Source organism: Megascapheus bottae, chromosome 6, assembly GCF_031878675.1.
Source record: "Megascapheus bottae isolate mThoBot1 chromosome 6, mThoBot2.hap1, whole genome shotgun sequence".
Taxonomy (NCBI): Eukaryota; Metazoa; Chordata; class Mammalia; order Rodentia; family Geomyidae; genus Megascapheus; species Megascapheus bottae.
Genome location: NC_143514.1, coordinates 793,178 through 814,950, shown reverse-complemented (window position 1 = coordinate 814,950; position 21,773 = coordinate 793,178). Strand labels below are relative to the sequence as shown.

Here is a 21,773-nt window from a genome sequence, read left to right as displayed (position 1 = left end):
CTCAAGGTTAGAGCTCTACCACTTGAGCACCACTTCCAGCTTTTTTCTATGTATGTGGTACCGAGGAATCAAACCCAGGTCTTTGTGCATGCTAAGCAAGCACTCTACCACTAAGCCAAACTCCCGACCCTTGGCTTATTCTAGCATCATAAAGTTACAAGAATATAATTGGTCAAATCTAGAATAGTAAGCAGTGTTTAGGACTTGTGAACAAGTAAAAAGCATAAGGAAATATAAAAAGAACCGTTATAGTTACAAGATATAGGAAACATAAAATACAAAATGTAGACCTTACTTGACTCCAAATTTAAATAAACCATAAGACTTTTTTTCAACTGGAAAAATCTACACATACTCTAAATACTAGGTAATATTAAGGAATTATTACATTGATATAATAATACTAATTTGACTGGCCTTGGAGTTTTCCATAACAAGAAAATTTAGCTGGGTGTGTTGGCTCACACCTGTAATCCTAGCTACTCAGAAGACTGAGATCTGATGATCAAGGTTCAAAGCCAGCCAGGCACAAAAGGACCTGAGACTCTGAGTATTCTGATTTACAAACTTGATTAGACTTTCAGTTTCTTCAGAAGAATACATCTGTGAACTCAAGTATTTTTTTCCTTGTTTTTGTTGCCAATTCTAGGCCTTGAACTCTGGGCCTGGGTGTTGTCCTTAAGCTCCTTTTGTTCTACCTCTTGAGCTACAGCACCACTTCCCGATTTTTCTGTGATTATTAGGAGAAATAAGTCTCTCAGACTTTTGAACTGTGGATCTTCAGAACTCAGCTTCCTGAGTAGCTAGGATTATAGGTGTGAGGCACTGACACCTGGCATAAATTCTAAGTTTGTGACAAACTCACTTGCTAAAGCAGCAGCAGCACAAAGTTCTTGAGGTTCTGGTCATTTTGGTAATTTTTTTTTTTTTGACAGTCCTGGCTTGAGCTCAGGGCCTAAGCACTGTTCTTGGACTTTCTCAAGGCTAGAGCTCTACCAATTGAGCCTCAGCACCACTTCTGGCTTTTTTTCTATGTACGTGGTACTGAGGAACTGAACCCAGGTGTTCGTGCATGCTAGGCAAGCACTCTACCACTAGGCCAAACTCCCAGCCCCATTTTGATAATTTTATTTTCAAGTTAGTACTGGCTTATTTGAAAGTCTATACAAAAGGGACTTGACATGACATTTTTTTCCCCCAAAGATTTCTTTATTGAAATTAAGTAACTACATATATGTGTAGTAGTGTGGCATAATTATACTTAGCTAAAGTCACAAACACATTTTAGCATTCACAATGATAAGCATAATCATTCTAGTCTACAAAGCTTATGAATAATGGAAAATACAAAAACCTCAAGGTTTACATAAGAAAACAGTTTAATTCTTTGAACATTAACAATAAAACTATTTCTTCCAGATCAGGTGATGTGTATATTTCTTTTTGCTTAGTCTCAGCTGTTCTCTTTCTCTCATTCTCTTCTTCCCATCACTGCTCTAGAGTTGCTTAGTTCACTTCCATCAATGTCCTGTGCAGCTGATAGGCCCTTCCGCTGTGACTTTTACTGGGTTTCCATGGTTTCTGTGCCTTCCTCTCTCACCCTTCCTCAGCTGTGCACATATATATATATATATACACCATAGACGAAGTAAAGAACACAGTTGACTTATGTCTTTTAATTGCTATAAGGTTTTTCTTTCTGTGTACTTCTCTGACCACAGATCTATGTCGAGATCAGTCTCCGTCCCCACCTCCCCTTCCAGAAAGAACATTGGAGTCCTTCTTTCTTGCTGATGAAGACTGTAAGTGGTAGTTACTTTCTCTCTAAAAATCAAATAAAATGAGAACATATAAGATCAACAGTAAAGTAAGACCTACACAAAAAAGTATAAAGAATAAAAATGATAAAATATGATTTAAAAACCCATAATATATTATAGGAACATTATATTGGAACCCAAAGTTTAAGAAACTATGTGACAAAACTTTTTTTTTCTTCTTCAGGTATACAGGTCCAATCTACGGAAGCTATTAATTGTTCTGAGAACATGGAGAAATCAACATGTCCAAAACAAACACTGAAGACTCCCGGAAAGAGTTTCACGCGGAGTAAAGTAAGATAGAGATTTAGAAAGCTTGCCCCAAGTTTTCCTTAATGAACCTTTCTGTTTTCAGCATTAACAGATAATTTGGAGTTTATTTTCCTTTTTTTTTGCCAATTCTGGGGCTTGAACTCAGGGCCTGACACTGTTCTTGGGCTTTCTCAAGCCTAGAGTTCTACAACTTGAGCCAGAGCACCATTTCTTGCTTTTTCTATGCATCTCATACTGAGGAAGCAAATCTGGGTTTTCCTGCATGCTAGGCAAGCAAGCACTCTACCAAACTCCTGGCCCTGAAAAATTAAGTATCTTTACTAAAACTTAGTTTTGATCTCACAAAAATCAAAATTATTGGAAAGAAATAAAAATGAAAAAGTACATTATGATTTTATTTCTCCTTAATGTTTATTTATCAGTTTATAAAATGCCCAATAGCTTGGTGATGGTGAATCATACTTGTAATCCTAGCTACTCAAGAGACTGAGATGTGAGGATCAAAGTTTATTATTATTATTATTTTTATTACTACTATTAGCCAGTCCTGGGGCTTGAACTCAGGGCCCAGACACTATCTCAGAGCTTCTTTTGCTCAAGGCTAGCAGTCTATCACTTGAACTCCAAGGCTTTTTCTATTTATGTGGTATGGAGGAATCAAACCCAGGCTTCATGCATGTTAGGCAAGCACTCTTATCACTTAGCTATATTCCAAGCCCCTGATGATCAAAGTTTGAAGCTAGTCTAACAGAAAAATCTGACTCTTTTTTTTTTTTTTTTTTGCCAGTCCTGGCTTGAACTCAAGGCCTGAGCACTGTCCTTGGGCTTTCTCAGGGCTATTATATAGCTCTACCATTTGAGTCAGCACCACTTCTGGCTTTTTCTATGTATGTGGTATTGAGGAATCAAACTTGGTCTTCTTGGCAAGCAATCTACCACTAGGTCAAACTCCTAGCCCTCTGTGTGACTCTTACCTACAAATAATCAGCAAAAAGCCACAAGTGGAAGAGTTGTGGCCAAGTAAGAGTATGAGGCCCTAGGTTTAAGCCAGAGTACCAGCATGCACGCAGGCATGTGTACACATGCACACACACACTTGCACAATCAGGAAACTAGTTATTTATGGGGCCATCAGAAACTGACAGAGGGAAAACAAATACAGAAACATTTTATTAAGATTTTTAAAACTGGGGCCGGGAGTTTGGCCTAGTCGTAGAGTGCTTGCCTAGCATGCACGAAGACCCGGGTTCAATTCCTTGGTACCACATACATAGAAAAAAGCTGGAAATGGTGCTGAGGCTCAAGTGGTAGAGTGCTAGCCTTGAGAAAGTCCAAGGACAGTGCTCAAGCCCTGAGCCCAAGCCCAGGACTGGCAAAAAAAAAACAACAACAACAAAAAACAAACAACAAAAAAAAACAAAAACAAAAAAAAAGATTTTTAAAACTATAAATAATTGGCTGGGAGTTTGGCCTAGTGGTAGAGTGCTTGCCTAGCATGCACAAAGCCCCAGATTCAATTCCTCAGTACCATATACATAGAAAAACCTGGAAGTGGTGCTGTGGCTCAAGTGGTGGAGCTCTGGCCTTGAGAAAGTCCAAGGACAGTGCTCAGGCCCTGAGCTCAAGCCCAGAACTGACAAAAAAAAAAAAAAAAAAGAATTTATTAACACTGATTTTTACATCATATTTCAAAAGTATTCAAGAAAGGAATCTTTATATATAATCACTGGCACTTACAGTTTAGAACATAAGTAAAATTAGGCTGAGGGTTTGTACGTCATAGACACATATTCATCTATGTAATAGAACATTATGTCTATAGTCATACATTTTTATGTCTATGTAGTTGTGTTTATATTTCCAATCCCATGTCCATAGCACTGGGTACGCAAATAGAGTCCTCGCTCTTGTACTGTTTGGATCTAATAGCCACATATTAAGGATACCATGCACCTTTTGTTCCTTTGGTCTTGACTTGTCTCACTCAACATGATTCGCTCTAGATTCATCCACTTCCCTGTGAATGCCATTATTTTATCTTGTCTGTTGGCTATGTAGAATTCCATTGTGATATATATACACCACATTTTTTGTATCCATTTATCTGCAGTAGGGCATCTGGATTGTTTCCATCATTCATGGCCCATTTTAAGAAAACTTATCCTTTTGAATTAAGTCTTCATTTCTATTTGGTTAAAAAAATTTAAATTTATAGGGAAAATCTCAATTCTTTGCTTTTTCTTCCCTTTGTAGAGTTTGAGAATTTTGCGAAACATGAAAAAAAGTAAGTTTCTTTGTACTTATTTCTAAAGAGTATGGGTATATGTCACTTTTACAATTATGCAATTTTTTTCTATAACCACTCTTGGAAAAAAAAATAGTAATATCATGCCTAAAGAGAGTCACCATAGGGTCTTAGAATCAGAACAGCTCCCAGGCCTTTGTTCTGCTGGGCTTCCCCTTGCTAACATGGGGGGAGGAGGAGGAGGAGGAGGAGGAGGAGGAGGAGGAGGAGGAGGAGGAGCCGGGTGCGGTGGCTCATATCTGTAATCGTAGCTACTAAGGATCTGAGGATCCAGGTTCAAAGCCAGCTGGGGGGAACAAAAGGACCTGAGACTCTTCAATTAACCTCTAGAGAACTGGAAGTGGGGCTTGTAAGCCTTGAGCTGAAGAGCTCAGGGACAGCACCCAGGCCTAGAGTTCAAGCCCCATGATCCACAAAAAAATGCACATTGAGTATGCAGCACAAAAAATTGAAGCCAATAGACAAAAAGGTTGTTCAGGCATCCTCATCTTCACAGGTACTTCTATTCCCATCTCTCCTCAATGCTTAGCCATTGACATGGCACATAGTAGGTATTCAATCAATACTCATTTCATGCATATAACTGGAACTAGTGATGTTTCTCAAGTACTTCCTAGAGTTCTAATAATTTTTTAATTTGTATTTATTCATTCATTTTTTGGGTCGGTTGTGGGACTTGAACTCTGGGCCAGGATGTTGTCCCTAAGCTCTTCAGCTCAACGCTATACCACCCTCCCCCTTGAGCCAAAGGGCAACTTCTAGAGTTCTAATATTGTGTACACATATATTCACATTGCCTTCTGTAAAAAAAGAAAATAATTTATCCTTCCTAAATGCTGTTTGTCAGAAAGTCTATACAAACATGCAAATACTTTTCATTGCAAGTGTGTCAAGTATGTAAAATGTGAACCAAGTTTTTAGGATTATTTTCAAAATGGGGCAGAAACATATATACACATATATCCTGGGAAGGCATATATATGGTCATGGGGCTTGAACTTGGGACCTGGGTGCTTCAGCTCAAGGCTAGCACTAATCACTTGAGCTACAGTGCCATTTTTTGGTGGTTAATTGGAGAATCTCAGATCCTTTTATTCCCCCTTCCCCATCCCCTCGCTCCCCAGCTCAGGGACTTTTGTGCCCAGATAGGCTTTTAACTGTGATCCTCAGATCTCAGCTTCTTGAATAGCTAGGACCAGCACCTGGCACAAATAATTTTATTTATGTATTAATTTTATTTTAGTGGGTCATGGGGTTTAAACTCAGGGTCTGGGTACTATCCTTGAGTCTTTTCTCTCAAGGCTGGTGTTCTACCACCTTGAACCACAGTACCTCTTCCAGTTATCTGGTAGTTAATTGGAGATTAAGGTTTCACATACTTTACTTCCTTGGGCTGGCTTGAAAGCGGTGAGCCTCAGATCTCAGCCTCCTTAGTAGCTAGGATTAGAGACATGAGCCACTGGCACCCAGATGGCAAACATACAAATATGTTCATACATAATTTTATTTACCTGTTATTATAGAGGTGATGCATGGGGGGATTTCAATTACATGACTCAGGTGATGGATAATTTCTTTTTTTTTGTCCTTGGGCTTTCTCAAGGCTAGCACTCTACCACTTGAGCCACAGCACCACTTGTGGCCTTTTCTATGTATGTGGGGTGCTGAGGAATCGAATCTGGGTCTTCATGCATGCTAGGCAGGCATTCTTACCACTAGGCCAAACTCCCAGCCCCGGTAATTTCCTTTTGTACAGTATCTTCTGTTCCCTTTTTCTCTCTCAGATCCTCCAATATATTTTATGTTTTTAAATTTTTATTGTAATTAAAAGTGGTTACAGTTATATTTGCCAGATACAAGGTGCATTACTTCTCACACATTTTATTTTAATTAAATTTATTTTTATTTTATTTTTTGCCAGTCCTGGGCTTGAGCTCAGGGCCTGAGCACTATCCTTGGACTTTCTCAAGGCTAGAGCTCTACCACTTGAGCCTCAGCACCATTTCCAGCTTTTTTTCTATGTATGTGGTACCGAGGAATCAAACCCGGGTCTTCGTGCAAGCTAGGCAAGCACTCTAACACTAGGCTAAACTCCTGGCTATTTTTTTTTGCCAGTCCTGGGCCATGAACTCAGGGCCTGAGCACTCTCTTTGGACTTTCTCAAGGCTAGAGCTCTACCACTTGGGCCTTAGCACCACTTCTGGCTTTTTTCTATGTATGTGGTACCAAGGAATTGAACCTGGGTCCTCGTACATGCTAGGCAAGCACTCTACCACTACGCTAAACTCCAGGCCTTATTTTTATTTTTTGCCAGCCCTGGAGCTTAAACTCAGGGCCTGCACACTGTCCTGGAGATTTCTCAAGACTAGCAATCTACCACTTGAGCCACAGCACCAGTTCCTGCTTTTTCAGGGTATGCGCTATGTGCATGTTAGGCAGGTACTCTACCATTAGCCCATCCTCCTGGTCCCCTTCCAGTATCTCTATATCTATCTGTCTGTCTGTCTGTCTGTCTATCTATCTATCTATCTATCTATCTATCTATCTATTATTTTTTTTTGTGGGTCATGGGGCTTGAACTCTGGGCTTGGGTGTTGTCCCTGAGCTCTTCAGCTCAAGGATTAAAGGCATGAGCCATGGTGCTAGACTGCCCCACCAATACATTTTAAAGCCTAGGGGCTGGGAGTGTGGCCTAGTGGTAAAGTGCTTGCCTAGCATGCATGAAGCCCTGGGTTTGATTCCTCGGTACCACACACACAGAAAGTGAAGGAACTGGTGCTGTGGTTCAAGTGGTAGGGTGCTAGCTTTGAGAAGGCCCAAGGGCAGTGCCCAGGTCTTAAGTCTAAGGCCTAGGACTGGGTAAAAAAAAAGCCTGTAAATGAGTAACTAAAATAGCAAACCAAGTAGCACAGCAAAATGCTTTTGAAAATCCATAGATCTAAATTACAATCATTTATAGATGGAAAAAAGTTGCTAGAGCCCATCACTGGTGGCTCATGCTTATAACCCTAGCTATTCAAGAGGCTTAAATAGAGTCTGTGAGATTCTCACAAGTGGAGGTATGGCTCAAGCAGTAGAACAACAGCCTTGAGAGAAAAAGCCAAACAAGCAGGATGCTAGTGACATCCTAGCTACTCCAGAGGTTGAGATCAAAGGATCAAGGTTTGAGGCCAGCCCTAGCAGAAAAATGTCCATGAGATTCCCTTTTTTTTTTTTTTTTAACCAGGTGTGGGGCTTGAACTCAGGGCTTGAGCACTGTCCCTGAACTTTTTTGCAAGGCTCCACCACTTGAGCCACAGCACACTTCAAGCTTTTTCCTATGTATGTGGTACTGCAGAATTGAACCCAGGCCTTTGTGCATGCTAGGCAAACACTCTACCACTAGGCCAAACTCCTGGCCCTCCATGAGATGCTTATGTCCAATAAACTACTAAAAAAAGGCCAGAAGTGATACTGTGGTTCAAGTGGTAGAGTGCTGGTTTTGGGCAAAAGCAGCTTTAAAGATGGCCCAGTCCCAGGCCCAAGTTCAAGCCCTCCCCCCCAAAAAAAAGAAAGAAAGAACAAAAAGCCAAATGAGATCAATTAAGTCTCAAAATAGGCAAACAAAAGTGGCTAGGATGTGAATAGATCCCAGAAGCAGGAACAGATTATATGTAAGAAAGATTTTGGGGCCTGGAATGTGGCCTAGTGGTAGTGCTTATCTAGCATGCACAAAGTCCTGGTTTCACTACTTCAGTTCCACATACACAGAAAAAGCTGGAAGTGGTGCTGTGGCTCAAGTGGTAGGGCACTAGTCTTGAGAAAGCCCAAGGACAGTGCCCAGGCCCTGAGTTAAAGCCCCAGAACTGGCAAAAAAAAAAAAAAAAAAAAAAAAAAAAAAAAAATCCCAGTCAGTGCCTTGGCACTATCCCTGAGTTTCTTTTCGTTTAAGGCTACTATTGTACCACTTGAACCACAGCACCACTTCTGGCATTTTCTGTTTATATGGTACTGAGGAATTGAACCCAGAGCTTTGTGCATACTGGTAATAACTCTACCACTAAGCCACACTCCTATTCCAAGAAATCTTTTTTTTTTTTTTTGCCAGTCCTGGGCCATGAACTCAGGGCTTGAGTACTGTCCTTGGACTTTCTCAAGGCTAGCACTCTACCACTTGAGCCTCTGCACCACTTTCCGGCTTTTTGCTGTGCATGTGGGGTACCGAGGAATCGAACCCGGGTCTTTGTGCATGCTAGGCAAGCACTCTGCCACTAGGCCAAACCCCCGGCCCCCCCAAGAAATCTTTTAAAACACATACACAACACAAATGAGATTATAGTGTCAACCCATTTGTAAGCAAATATATTTTCTTATTTGGTACGGATATATTTGAGAGTACTAATTGCTTAGGAGAAAATGTTTAGTATCAATAATTATGCAATCGAGGCTGGGAGTTTGGCCTAGTGGTTAAAGTGCTTGCCTAGCATGCATGAAGACCCGGGTTCGATTCCTCGGTACCACATACATAGAAAAAAGCTGGAAGTGGTGCTGAGGCTCAAGTGGTAGAGCTCTAGCCTTGAGAAAGTCCAAGGACAGTGCTCAGGCCCTGAGCCCAAGCCCAGGACTGGCAAAAAAAAAATAATTATGCAATCTGATAAACAGTAATCTGAATCTGTACTCATTCTTTCCCTTACATTTTTTTCTCTTTTATTACAGGCATCTCTAATTCTAACCCATCAAACAAGCCAGCAGAATCTGTTCAGTCAAAAAACTCTAGTTCCTTTCTGAATTTTGGTATGGCTTTATTTCATAGCAATTCTTAATATTGCATAACTTACAGCATAAAAATATAGCTTTAGTATTATTTATAGCTGCATGCATAGTCAGTATAATTTTTTCCAAACAAGTTATCTTTTTATCGTATTATTTGCTTTGGTTGTGGGATTTGAACTCAGGGTTTAGCTGCTCCTGAGCTTTTCCCACTCAAGGCCAGTGCTCTTCTGATTTTCTAGTGGTTAATTAGAGGTAAGAGTTTCACACACTTTCCTGCCTAGGCTGGCTTCAAACTACATCCTCAGATCTCAGTCTCCTGAGTAGCTAGGATTACAGGGGTTAGCCACTGTGCCTAGCATCTTTATTATTATTATTATTATTATTATTATTATTTTGCCAGTCCTGGGGCTTGGACTCAGGGCCTACCTTAAGGCTAGTGCTCTACGACATGAGCCACAGCATCAATTCGGCTTTTTTTCTATGTATATGGTACTGAGGAATGGAACCCTGGTCTTTGTGCATGCTAGGCAAGCGCTCTACCACTAGGCCAAACTCCCAGTCCCCATCTTTCAATTTTTAACTTCAGCTACTTCTTGATATCTGAAATAGAATTGAATTGTCTAGCACATATGAAAAATAAAGGTAGGAGACAAAATTATTATGCTGGTATGTAAACAAACATGACTAACCAGATGAAATTTAGAAGCTGTGGTATTTGATCCCATCTACAGCAAACTTATAAACAAAATGATAATTTAAATTTTATATAACTTTAAGCATTGCATTATTCTACTGATAGCTATGATATAAAATAATATACTATTATTTCTTTTTTGATGGGTCATGGGGCTTGAGCTTGGCCTGGGTGCTGTCCCTGAACTTTTCAGTTCAAGGCTACCGCCCTACCCCTGGGCCTGGGCGTTGTCCCTGAATTCTTCTGCTAAGGCTACCACCCTACCCTTGAGACAAGCCCCATTTCTTGTTTTCTAGAGGTTAATTGGAGCTAAGAGTCTCAGGTCCTTTTGTGTTCAGGTTGGCTTTGAACCTTGATCCTCAGATCTCAGTCTCCTGAGTAGCTAAGATTACAGGCATGGACCACTGCACCTGGCTTATACTATAATTATTTGTAAGAAGTACACAATCGATGTAGGATCTACTAGAAATTAGCCCTCTTAGCATAGGGCTAGGAATGTTGCTTAGGGGTAGAGTGCTTGCCTTACACGTATGAAGCCCTGGGTTTGATTCCTCAGACCACATACATAGATAAAGCCTTTAGTGGCACTGAGGCTCAAGTGGTAGATTCTTAGCCTTGAGCAAAAGCAGCTCAGGAACAGTACCCAGGTCCTGAGTTCAAGCCCCAGGACTGGCAAGAAAAACTGTTATAAGCCAAAAAGCAGATAAATAAAAAGGTCTGGAAGACCCCAGGTATCTCTGGTCCTTTTGGGAATAGTACTTGAAGGTACTGCTTTTATTTTCTTTTTGGTCTGAGAGCAAGACTCAAATTTGGTACTCAATGCTTTTGCTCTTTGACATTTACACCTCCAACCCTGGTATCACCCTTATTTGCATAGTTAAAATTAGACTGTCACACATCCAGACTGCAGGTGGCAGGAAGAGGGAGGACATGTAGGATGGGGGCTTCTGTTTCCTCCTCTTCTGGTTTACTCATTGGCCTGGAAGTGACAATATCAATCAGGTCTTACTCCCCTGTGCCGGGGCCTACCGGCAGCAAATTGGGGTTCCTGAAATAGGGGGCAGGGACTGGAAAAATTAGAAGAGAGACAAACACATCGGGTCCGGGAGGTCTGCAGCCCAGGCAAAAACTGCAGCCCCCATTTATTCTCAACTCAAAGTTTATATCCCTTCTTGAGACCAGGGCACTGCCAGGTGTTACATCCAGATGGTTAATCAGGGAACTGTTGGGGGTTACATTCATATGGTAAATCTCAGATCAATTGAACAGGAGAAGGCCAAAAAACAATAAGACAATCAAGCAATTATCTGATGCAAATCAAAGTACAGTTTGATTCCACTCTTGCTCCCGACACCCCTGAAGAAAATTTAGGAAGAACTAAGTTGTCAGAGAGACTGGAGGACATGTATTACAGCTCCAATGTAATTTTATTTCTGAGGAAGCAGAGGCAGCAACCTCTATCATCCTTGTTTAACTAGAATTGTACTCTGTCTTTTGGTTGTGGAGCTTGAACTCTGGTCTGGGTGCAGTCCCTGAGCTCTTCAGCTCAAGCCTAGCACTCTGACTTTGAGCCACACCACTTCTGGTTTTCTGGTAGTTAATTGGAGATAAGAGTCTCGTGGACTTTCGTGCCTGGGCTAGTTTTGAACCTCAATCCTCAGATCTTAGCTTCCTGAGTAGCTAGGATTACATAGGTGAGCCACTGGTGTCTAGCTTTTGTCTCTTTCTTTAGTCATAAAACTTTGTTTGGATTAATACTAAGGTTTCAAGTGTTATAATTAAAAACGTGTATTTTTATGAAATTAATATTTAGTAATCATTAATCTAAGATATTGCAGAAACTATTAAAAAAATCTCCCAACTTTGCCTGGACCAACAATGTTTCCTGTATTATTCATTACTTTAAATCAGTGATACCACTGGAATAACTCATGGTCTAGCTACTACAACAACCTGTAACCTGACCTGACCTTAGAATATCAGAGCTGCCTCCAGGTTCTTCCCAATTATGACAAGATTTGAATAGTCTATTCATATTTATTTTCATTGCTCTCTCTCTCTTTTTTTTTTTTTGGTTGGTCGTAGGACTTGAGCTCTTGGCCTGCGCACTGTCCCTGAGCTCCTCAGCTCAAAGCTACCACCATACTCCTTGAGCCACAGTCCCATTTCCAGTTTTCTGTGGTTAATTGGAGAGAAGAGTCTCACGTTCTTTAGTGCCCGGGCTGGTTTTGAACTGTAATCCTCAGATCTCAGCCTCAGTAGTTAGGATTACAGGCATGACCCACTGCACCAGGCACATTGCTCTTTTTTAAGTTAAAAAATTTAGAGTTTATTATTATTATTTTCTAAACTTCCAAAGGTTGTATAGGGGTTACAATTTAACCTGTCCATCCTAGCACTCAATGCTTCTCCATTGGTCATGGCTTCATTATTCTCTTCCTCCCATCTGCTCCTTCCCCCAAACTCACTTCATGTTTCCACTTCCTCTGCCAGAACTGTACAGTGAATATTCTGGCGTATTTGTGCCCCTTCATTTCCCTTTCTGCTTCATCTACGTCCCCCAATCCCCCACCAGTCCTATCCCTATTCTGTGGTTCAGATTTTCCCTGAATTGACATGCAAAACTAGAGGCATCTCTTGAAAAATGACCAGTGAAAGAGAGCGGGTGTAGGTTCTCTGTTAGGTGTTGTCCTCATTTCTGTGCTCAGGCCATGTGGATCATAGCTCAGCCGTCCATTCTAATTAGAAGACTTTTTTTGGGGGGTGGGGAGAGGCAGAGCTTGAACTTAGGGTCTAGGTGCTGTCTCTGAATTTTTTTTGCGCAAGGCTAGTGTTCTACCACTTTAAGTTGTAGTTTTCTAGTGGTCAATTAGCAATACCTGAGTTGGCTTTGAACTGTGATCCTCAGATCTCAGCTTCCTGAGTAGCTGGGATTACAGGCATGAGCCACCAGTGCCTGGCATGAGAAGATTTTTGACTGTGGCCTGCAATTATATATCCTGAAATGTTTTTCCTTCCTTCTCCTTCTTCCAATATTAGGGTGGTTTGAATTCATCATGTCTTTGCTACACAAGTGTATGACCACTGTGCTACAATCCCTGGCCCTCTTTATTGTTTTATTTTGTTCTCCTTTCTTACTGGTCTACACTTTTCATTTCTGGTATAGGTTTGAAGGTTGAGATTTAAGGAACATTTGATTGGCTACTAGATTATGAAGAAACTAAAGAAGTTTTAGGGGTGTCTTTTTGCTCTCTGTCCAAATCTTTCAGTTCACAGTTACTAAAGCCGTAATTACCAATGGAAAGCTATGTTGGAAATATACTACAAAGGGGGGGAGGGGCATATATTGCTGGAAGAATAAAAAAAAAAAAGATCAGTGTCCTCAACCCAGAAATCTTTATAAGTATCCTGAAACAGAGTTCATTATTTCTTGTGAAAAATTTTCCTCATTTTGCTTTTTTGTTTTTGGCTGGTTGTGGGGCTTGAACTCTGGGCATGGGCACTGTCCTTGGGCTTTCTCAAGGCTAGCTCTCTACCACTTGAGCCATAGCACTACTTCTGGCTTTTTCTGTGTATGTGGTACCAAGGAATTGAACCCAGGGCTTCCTGCATGCTGGATAAGCACTGTACCATGTTTCTGTTTTTATTTTTCTTTGTTGGTCACCGGGCTTGAATGCTAGGCCTAGGTCATTTTGCTTTTTTGTAGGAGTTAAGGGAGATGAATTTGGGGATGAAAGATAAACATAATTATTTGACTAGGGTTTTTTTTTTTTTTTTTGCCAGTCCTGGGGTTTGACTCAGGATCTGAGCACTGTCCTTGGGCTTTTTTCTCAAGGCTAGCACTCTGCCACTTGAGCCACAGCATCATTTTGGCTTTTTCCATGTATGTAGTGCTGAGGAATTGAACCTGGGTCTTCGTGCATGATAGGCAAGCACTCTACTGGTAGACTAAACTCCCAGCCCCAATTGACTAGTTTTTTTTTTTTTATAATTGTTTATTGCTTTATTTTTCTAAGCTTTTCCAACACAGTCTCAGTAAATCCAGGGATTTCTGGGACTACAAATTACACACCATTATTCCAATAATCTGCAAATAATAGTGTTTAGTTTTGTGAAGCCAAAAAAATTTAGAGTTGTGATGATTAGACAGTGAGGGAAAAGAAAGATGTATAAATGATATGTACTAAGTTACCAAAGGCTATTATAATTAAGGCTTGTCACTCAGCTATTACCATTATTAAATCTCAGATATTGCCATTATTAAGTGCATTATAGATTTTAAATAAGAGCATTTGGGCTGAGGTGTGGCCCAGTAGAATACTTTTACCCTGCATGTATGATAGTCCTCCCTCTCAAATAAATTGTTATCATTAAACTTTAATTACTATGTCTTTATATTAACTTGATCAAAGATAGTGTCTAACTTTTAAAAATCCATATATTATTATCCTCTAAAATCCTACTATTCATTTCTATTTAAAAATTTTCTCGGGGCCAGGAGTTTGGCCTAATGGTAAGAGTGCTTGCCTAGCATGCACTCCTCGGTACCACATACATAAAAAAAGCTGGAAATGGTGCTGTGGCTCAAGTGGCAGAGTACTAGCCTTGAGAAAAGCCCAAGGACATGCTCAGGCCCTGAGTTCAAGCCCCACAACTAGCAAAAAAAATTTTTTTTTCTCTTTTTACTGAAGCTTATTTTTGTTCCCAGGTTTTGGAAACCGTTTCTCAAAACCCAAAGGACCAAGGAACCCACCATCAACTTGGAATGTTTAATACAAATATGGATTTAAAGAACAAAGACTGCAAGTGCATTTGTAAATAAAATTGCCAGAATACTGATTCTAAAATAAGTTCTCTATGCTCATATCAATTTATGCTAATGTATTAATATTTCTTAACATAAAAACATGTGAAAAGATGTAACTTTTTTGTTTTCAATGGGTTAGAAACTATTACCAAAAGTTTTGTCACTTGAAATTATGCAGAAAATGATCCATTTTGAACACTTCTTCAGTGCCAGTTCTGGGGCTTAAACATAGGATCTAGGGGCTGTCCCTGAGCTTTTTTGCTCAAGGCTGGTGCTCTACTAGAGTCACTTTAGCTTTTTGGTGGTTAATTGGAGATAAGAGGGTCATGGACTGGGGCCAGGAGCATGACCTAAAGGTAGAGTGCTTGCCTAGCATGCACGAAGACCTGGGTTTGATTCCTTGTTACCACATACATAGAAAAAGCCGGAAGTAGTGCTGTGGCTCAAGTGGTAGAGCTCTAGCTTTGAGAAAGCCCAAGGACAGCGCTCAGGCCCTGAGTTCAAGGCCCAGGACTAGCCAAAAAAAAGAAAAAGAAAAAGATGATGGGAGCAATAGGGGAAAATGGGGTAAAAAGGGGAGAAGGGAGAAAAGACTTGCCTGGTTTTGAACCATAATCTTTAGATCCTGAGTAACTAGGATTACAGGCATGAGCCACAGGTACTTGGTAGAAACACTTTTAAAATGGTATCATCATCATCAGTCATAGAGCTCATCATCATCAGTCATAGAGCTCAAACTCAGGGAATGTGTGCTGTCCCTTAGCTTTTGTATTCATAGCATTTTGAGCCAGTGCTGCTTCTAGGGTTTTTTTGAGCAGTTTTTTGGAGATTAAAGTCTCATGGAATTTCTTGCTTGGGCTGACTTCAAATTGTAATCCTCAGATCTCAGCCTCTTGAGTAGATAGGATTATAGCCAGCACCCGGCAATATTTTAAATTTTGAAAGTCATTCTATTTCATTTTCTATATTTTCTTTTTCTTTCCTTCCTTCTCCTTCCTCCTTTTTTATTTATTCATTTATTTATTTTATTAAAGAATTTATTAACATTGATTTTTACTTCATTTCAAATGTTTTAACAAACAAGTATCTTTTTTTATATTTTTAATTTTTTTTTTTTTTTTTTTGCCAGTTCTGGGGCTTGAACTCAGGGGCTGGGCACTCTCCCTGGACACTTTTTGCTAACGGCTAGTACTCTGCCACTCTTATATTATATGGTACCAAGGACTTGAACCCAGAGATTCGTGCAAATTATCCAAGCACTCTTACCACTAGGCTATGTTTTTGGTCCTATCTTACTATTTTTTTTTGTCAGTTGTGGAGCTTACCTCTGGGCCTGAGTCCTGTCTCTGAGTTCTTCAGCTCCAGGGTTGTGCTCTATCACTTTGAGCCATAGTACCACTCGTGGTTTTTCAGTGATTAATTGGAGAAGAGTCTCACAAGTGGATTTTTTTTTTTTTTTGAGGGGGAGGCAGCTTGATTTTGAACTGTGATCCTCAGATCTCAGCCTCCTTGGGCTGGGGATGTGACTAACAGTGCTTGCCTAGCATGCATGAAGTCCTAGGTTCAATTCCCCTCAGTATCACATAAACAGAAAAGGCTGGAAAGTGGTGTTGTGGCTCAAATAGAGCACTAACCTTGAGCACAGAGAGGTTCAGGGATAGAGAGCCACGACCACAGGACCTGCACATACACAAAAAAGATCTCAGCTTCCTGAGTTGCTAGGATTATAGGCCTGAGCCACCAGAGCCCAGCTATTCTTATTTTATTATTATTTTTTAGATGGAACTTTGCTATGCTGGTACTGAACCCCTGGGCTCAAGTGATCCTCCTGCTGCATCATCCAGAGAGCTGAGACTAAGTTACTGATGCTGCCAGCATTGGTATAAAATTTCAAACTATGCAAAGTATTACACAACCTAGTTAAATATCTACATTGTCTTAATATAGTATGAAGATTCTTTAAAAATTTTACCTTGTGGTTGAAGCAAAAAATTACTGCTTAACAATAACTGACCCTTACTTTTGCCTAAATATAGTAAATGTCTCAAATGTTGTGGAAAAAAAAAAGTGCTGTTTAAGAGAATAAAATGTGAAAATGACAGCAATCATTTTTATTTGGATATACCCACTGATCACAGGTGCAACTGCATAACTAAATAAGGAGTTATTCAATGACCAGTTCTAGACAATGAAATAGCAGCTGTCCTTTGGTATCTTCTTTGGGGGGTGGGATGGTGCTGGGAGGTGACTCTCCTGGAGCTTGCCTGGATGTGGTGCTTGAGCTTTTTTGCCAAGACTAGGACAGCCACTCACTTGAGCCACAGCTCCATTTTGAGCATTTTATTTATTTTTTGTGGGTCACGGGGCTTGAACTAGGTCTGAGTCCTGTCCCTGAGCTCTTCAGCTCAAGGCTACCACCTTACCCTTGAGCCAAGCCCCACTCCTTGTTTTCTAGAGGTAAACTGGAGATAAAGAGTCTCAGGTTCTTTTGTGCCCAGGCTGGCTTTGAATCTTGATCCTCAGATCTTAGCCTCCTGAGTAGCTAGGATTACAGGTGTGAGCCACTGTGCCCGGCTACTTTGGTCAATTTTTTGGTTAACTGGAGATGAATATTACAGACTTTCTTGTGTTGGCTTTGAACCATGATCCTCATAGGATTACAGATGTCAGCCACAGGTGTTCGGTAATGTTTTGTTCACAGATATGTCCTAGCCCGGAACTGGTGGCTAGCTACTTAGGAGGCTGAGATCTGAGGATTGCAGTTCGAAGTCAGCCCAGACAGGAAAGTCTGTGAGACTGTTATGTTCAATAAACTGCTCAGAAAAAGCTGGAAATGGCGCTGTGGTTCGAGAGGTAGAGCGCTAGCGTTGGGAAAAGCAGCTCAGGGATGGCATGTAGGACCTGAGTTCAAGGATCGGCACACACACACAATCCTACATAAACACATGCAAACAGTCAAACGTGTTCTGTTATTATTATTATTATTATTATTATTATTTGCCAGTCCTGGGCTTGAGCTCAGGGCCTGGGCACTGTCCTTGGACTTTCTCAAGGCTAGAGCTCTACCACTTGAGCCTCAGCACCACTTCCGGCTTTTTTCTATGTATGTGGTACTGAGGAATTGAACCCGGGTCTTGGTGCATGCTAGGCAAGCCCTCTACCCCTAGGACACACTCCCGGCCCCGTTCTGTTATTTTAAACATCTATATGTACATGGACTTGCCTTAAGAAAAATCTTCAAATTTAATTTTACATAGGAAATTAGTAGAACCATTATCATCACTAGGATCGCCTTACTTCCCCGTAAGATTGAATGCAATCTTAGTTATAATTAAAAAGTATTACTGTCTCTGCATCTTTTATTTAGGATAGGGAAAAGTGTCTCTTGTATTACAATGTACATCCAACAGGTGGACACTAAAATTCTTCTTGAACCAACTTCACTGCAGTAGAGTTCATTTAGCTTAAGTCTAACGAGGGGTACCAAGCACCGTTTTCCTCTTTCCCACCGTATCAATCACGATTATTCCCAGAGACCTGGACCAGGAAGTATGCCGTGGGGAATCCCCGGGTGATCGGATTAAGCCCCAGAGGTGAGATCTGGGCCGGGAACTTACCCGCGGCTTCCCTCCCGGACCTCGAGGTGACCGCAGCACCGAGGCCCGAGCGACGCCGAGGCCCGAGCGACGCCGAGGCCCGAGCGACGCCGAGTCTGCGGCTTCCGGCCACCCGTGCCTCCGCGCGGGCCCGCGCTCCGGCTTGGTTACGCCCCTCCGTTACCACAGCAACGGCCCGGAAACCGTCCGTCCCCGCCCCCTCTTGGCCCCAGACACAATCTCCAAAGACGGTAACACTGCCGTCGTTTTTACCCGTCATGAAATACCGCCTTACCGTCCTCGGTGGAGAGTAACGAGGCTGGAGTTCTTTGACCTCACAAAGCTAACGCGAAGAATAGGAAATTTAAGTCACCATGGAGATCTCCTGCTCCGGCAGAATGACGAATCGGCACCGGAAAAGGGTAACGTAAACGCGCCGCGAGACTCGGAAAGCCATTAATTCTGCCTGGGCCGTTAGAACGGTTGGCCGCCACTCGCGGGCCAGCGGCGGTTGCGTCGCAGCCCCGAAGCGTAACCCGGCGCACGCTCCCCGCCGGCTTTTCCACTCACGGAGCCGGGCCGCTGCGGAACTACGACTCCCAGGAGGCCCTGCGCGGCCAGGGCGCTGTACAATAGCGGCTCGGCCAGAGAGACCGGCTCCTCCACTCACTGAGCCGAGCCGCGACGGAACTACGACTCCCAGGAGGCCCTCCGGGGCCTGGGCGCTGTACAATAGCGACTCGGCCGTGGGGGCCGGCTCCTGCACTTAGGTAGCTGGGGTCGCGGCGGAACTACGACTCCCAGGAGGCCCTGCGCAGTCAGGGCGCAGTACAATAGCGGCGCGGTCGGAAAGGCCTCGGCGGGGAGAGGCCACTGCGGGGAGAGGCGCCTCCGCCGCCTCTACCCCTGCCTCTACTTTCTCCGTCGCCGCCGCCACCACCGCCACAGCCACCACCGTCATCACCACCACCGCCAGTGCCACTGCCGCCGGCATGTTCTGCTCCGCAGTGAGGACCGCCAAGTGGAGGGCGGGGGAGAAACTGCAAAGCCCAGCGGGCCGTGCGCGGGCGGCGCTTGCGCGGTGCGCGGACGGGGGGGCGGTCGGGCCATTTAAATGTGTGTTTGTGGGCGAAATGGCTGCGCAGGTCGGAGCGGTGCGCGTCGTGCGGGCGGCGGTGGCGCCGGAGGAGCCGGACAAAGAGGGGAAGGAGAGGCCTCTCGCTGCGGCCTCGCCGCGGGGTGTGAAGCGGCAGCGCCGGGCGAGCAGCGGGGGCTCTCAGGAGAAGCGGGGGCGGCAGGGCCAGGACGCCCCCCTGCTTCCCCCTCACCGGCGGCGTCGCAGCCGCCAGCCGCCCGGGCCCCCCGGGCCGTCGCCGCCGGGCGCCGCCGCCCCTGGCCCGGGCCTGGTGGAGCCTTTGCTCCTGCCGCCGCCGCCGCCGCCGCCACCGCCTCCTCCGTCGCTGGCCCCCGCGGGGCCCGCCGTGGCGGCCGCGCTCCCGGGCCCAGGGCCCTCGGCCCTTTTCACCTTCTCGCCGCTGACGGTGAGCGCGGCGGGGCCTCGGCTCAAGGGCCACAAGGAGCGGCACCGGCACCATCACCACCGCGGCGCGGAGGGCGACCCCGGCGCCTGCGTCCCGGGCGATCTCCTGCACAAGGACAAGCAGGAAAACGGCGAGAGAACGGGCGGGGTGCCCCTGGCCAAGGCCCCCAAGAGAGGTGAGAGCGGGCGGCCCGGGCTACAGGCGGGCGGGAGAACGATCCGGGTTCCGGGCGCGCTGGGTCCCGACATCTCGACCCCGACTGGCTCGCACCGCGCTCGGTCCGCACCAGGCTCCTCTCTTCCCCCGCCTCCTACACGGCTCTCTCCCCGCTGCCCGCTCCGCGCAGTCCCACCACCCACCCCCCCGTCCCCACCGCGCTCTGTGCCCCCTCCCACTCGCCCGAGGAGCAGGAGCGGGGGCTTCCGACTGTAGACCCCGCCTGACCTACTCAGGGCCGAGCTGTCAGTTACCCCGCTCCGCTTGCCTACTCGCTGCGTTTGGTTTCAAAATGAGCAGGCTTTCCGCGCCGCGGAAGGGAAGGCTCATCCCTGAAGAGCCCTTCTCCTTGCTTTCCTGCCTGGAAATATTTAGGTTTTCCTACCCAAACCCAGGGCTTTAAAATAAGTTTGAATTCTTTTAGAGGTTACACAACTCTGATTGCCTTAGATATCTGAAAGCTTCAAAACATATCAAATGCTACCCGTCTGTTTCTTTTTTTCATCTAGAGGTAAAGATCGTTTAACTTTTTTTTTATATTGGCTCATTTGATTCTTAGAATAGGGACTAGGAAGGTATTTCTCCTAGGAAACAACGCATTGCCTGTGAAAAGAAGGAAGTGTGTGGTAGGTTGTAGAAGTAAGGATTCCAGTTAGGTTTAGGCTATCACAGTTTGAGAGTCTGTGTAATCTCAATGATACTCAAGAAGGCTTAACCCAGAAAGTGTTAGACTAACTGATTAAATGTGTGTTCTAGAGAAATTAGATTTGCCAAAATTGGTAGTTTTCTATTTCCAAGAATTTATATTTGTAGAAAAAAAGGAATATTTTTTGGTGGCATTTATTTATATTTTCTATATGATTTTGTATAACTTGTATCTTCTCAAGACTTTAAAGCTGTTTGTGGGTCTTACTACTTTTATTACATATTATGTGTCTATTACATGTTAATATATTAATGGGGCAATCTATATCTCAGGTTTTGGGAGCCCACATTCTTTCTTGGTCTCTGATCTTTAGGTCTAACCAGTATTTTTTATGTGCTGGTTCTAATAGTTCGGTTGGATGCAAATAATTATTCAGTGTTTCTTGTAGAATTATGTCATCCTTTCGTGGTATCCACATCTCATCATCAGGAGAGCTGGACAGCTAACAGGAGGGCCAGTTTCCCTCACTGATGCGATATTTTCATCTATCATCTACCCTGTCCTTTGTGTCTATACAGAGCTAGAGGGAATCCTAGCAATCGTTTAAGTTTGTTTTGTAGAAGAAAAGAACAAGACCCAACATAGTAAAAAGAGTTGTGTAAATGAAGTCACAGTACCAAGTACAAAGTGAGAACAAATTTTCAGATGAATCCTTGGCATAGTAAGGAATACAAAGCAGAGTCCTGAATTCAAATTCAACCTTCTTCTCAAGCTACATGATTTGTTTTCAGTCCATACTCATTTTTTCCACTCCTTTGCTTACCTTTTCTAGATTGCAGTAGCTGAGTAGAAATCAAGGATCTCTGACCTAAACCCTTTTATGGGACAACAGTGGCAGTGGTGTGTAATAATTTACAGTGTGTTCTGAAGAGTGTACTGGCCCTATGTTATTTTTTTTTTTTTGCCAGTCTTGGGACTTGAATTCAGGGCCTGGGCACTGTCCTTGAGCTTTCTCAAGGCTAGCACTCTAGCACTTGAGCCACAGCATCACTTCTGTTTTTTTCTCTGTATGTGGTATCAGGAAATCAACCCAGGGCTTCATGTATGCTAGGCAAGCACTCTA

General features: G+C 43.3%; 2 protein-coding genes and 1 long non-coding RNA gene across 3 annotated transcripts in view; 2 read left to right on the top strand and 1 right to left on the bottom strand.

Annotated features, from left to right (window-relative positions):
• The window catches only part of Ptpn22 (protein tyrosine phosphatase non-receptor type 22), a gene marked incomplete at its 5' end in the record, with an annotated part of 48,612 nt that extends 33,898 nt beyond the window's left edge, over positions 1-14,714 (top strand). Inside the window, 5 exons of the mRNA XM_090333645.1 lie at positions 1,722-1,802; positions 2,005-2,114; positions 4,347-4,377; positions 9,094-9,171; positions 14,553-14,714. Of these exons, the coding sequence (XP_090189771.1) occupies positions 1,722-1,802; positions 2,005-2,114; positions 4,347-4,377; positions 9,094-9,171; positions 14,553-14,617 (365 nt within the window). The remainder of the gene's footprint in view (positions 1-1,721; positions 1,803-2,004; positions 2,115-4,346; positions 4,378-9,093; positions 9,172-14,552) is intronic.
• LOC150061164 (uncharacterized) lies at positions 1,356-19,037 on the bottom strand. The gene is made up of 3 exons (XR_016535894.1): positions 18,269-19,037; positions 16,286-16,331; positions 1,356-1,824 (listed from the first exon to the last, which is right to left on the bottom strand). It is a non-coding gene; the product is annotated as an uncharacterized LOC150061164 (long non-coding RNA).
• Positions 18,915-21,773, top strand: part of Rsbn1 (round spermatid basic protein 1) — a 52,212-nt gene continuing 49,353 nt past the window's right edge. Inside the window, exon 1 of the mRNA XM_090334071.1 lies at positions 18,915-19,963. Within this exon, the coding sequence (XP_090190197.1) occupies positions 19,240-19,963 (724 nt within the window). The 5' untranslated portion in view covers positions 18,915-19,239. The remainder of the gene's footprint in view (positions 19,964-21,773) is intronic.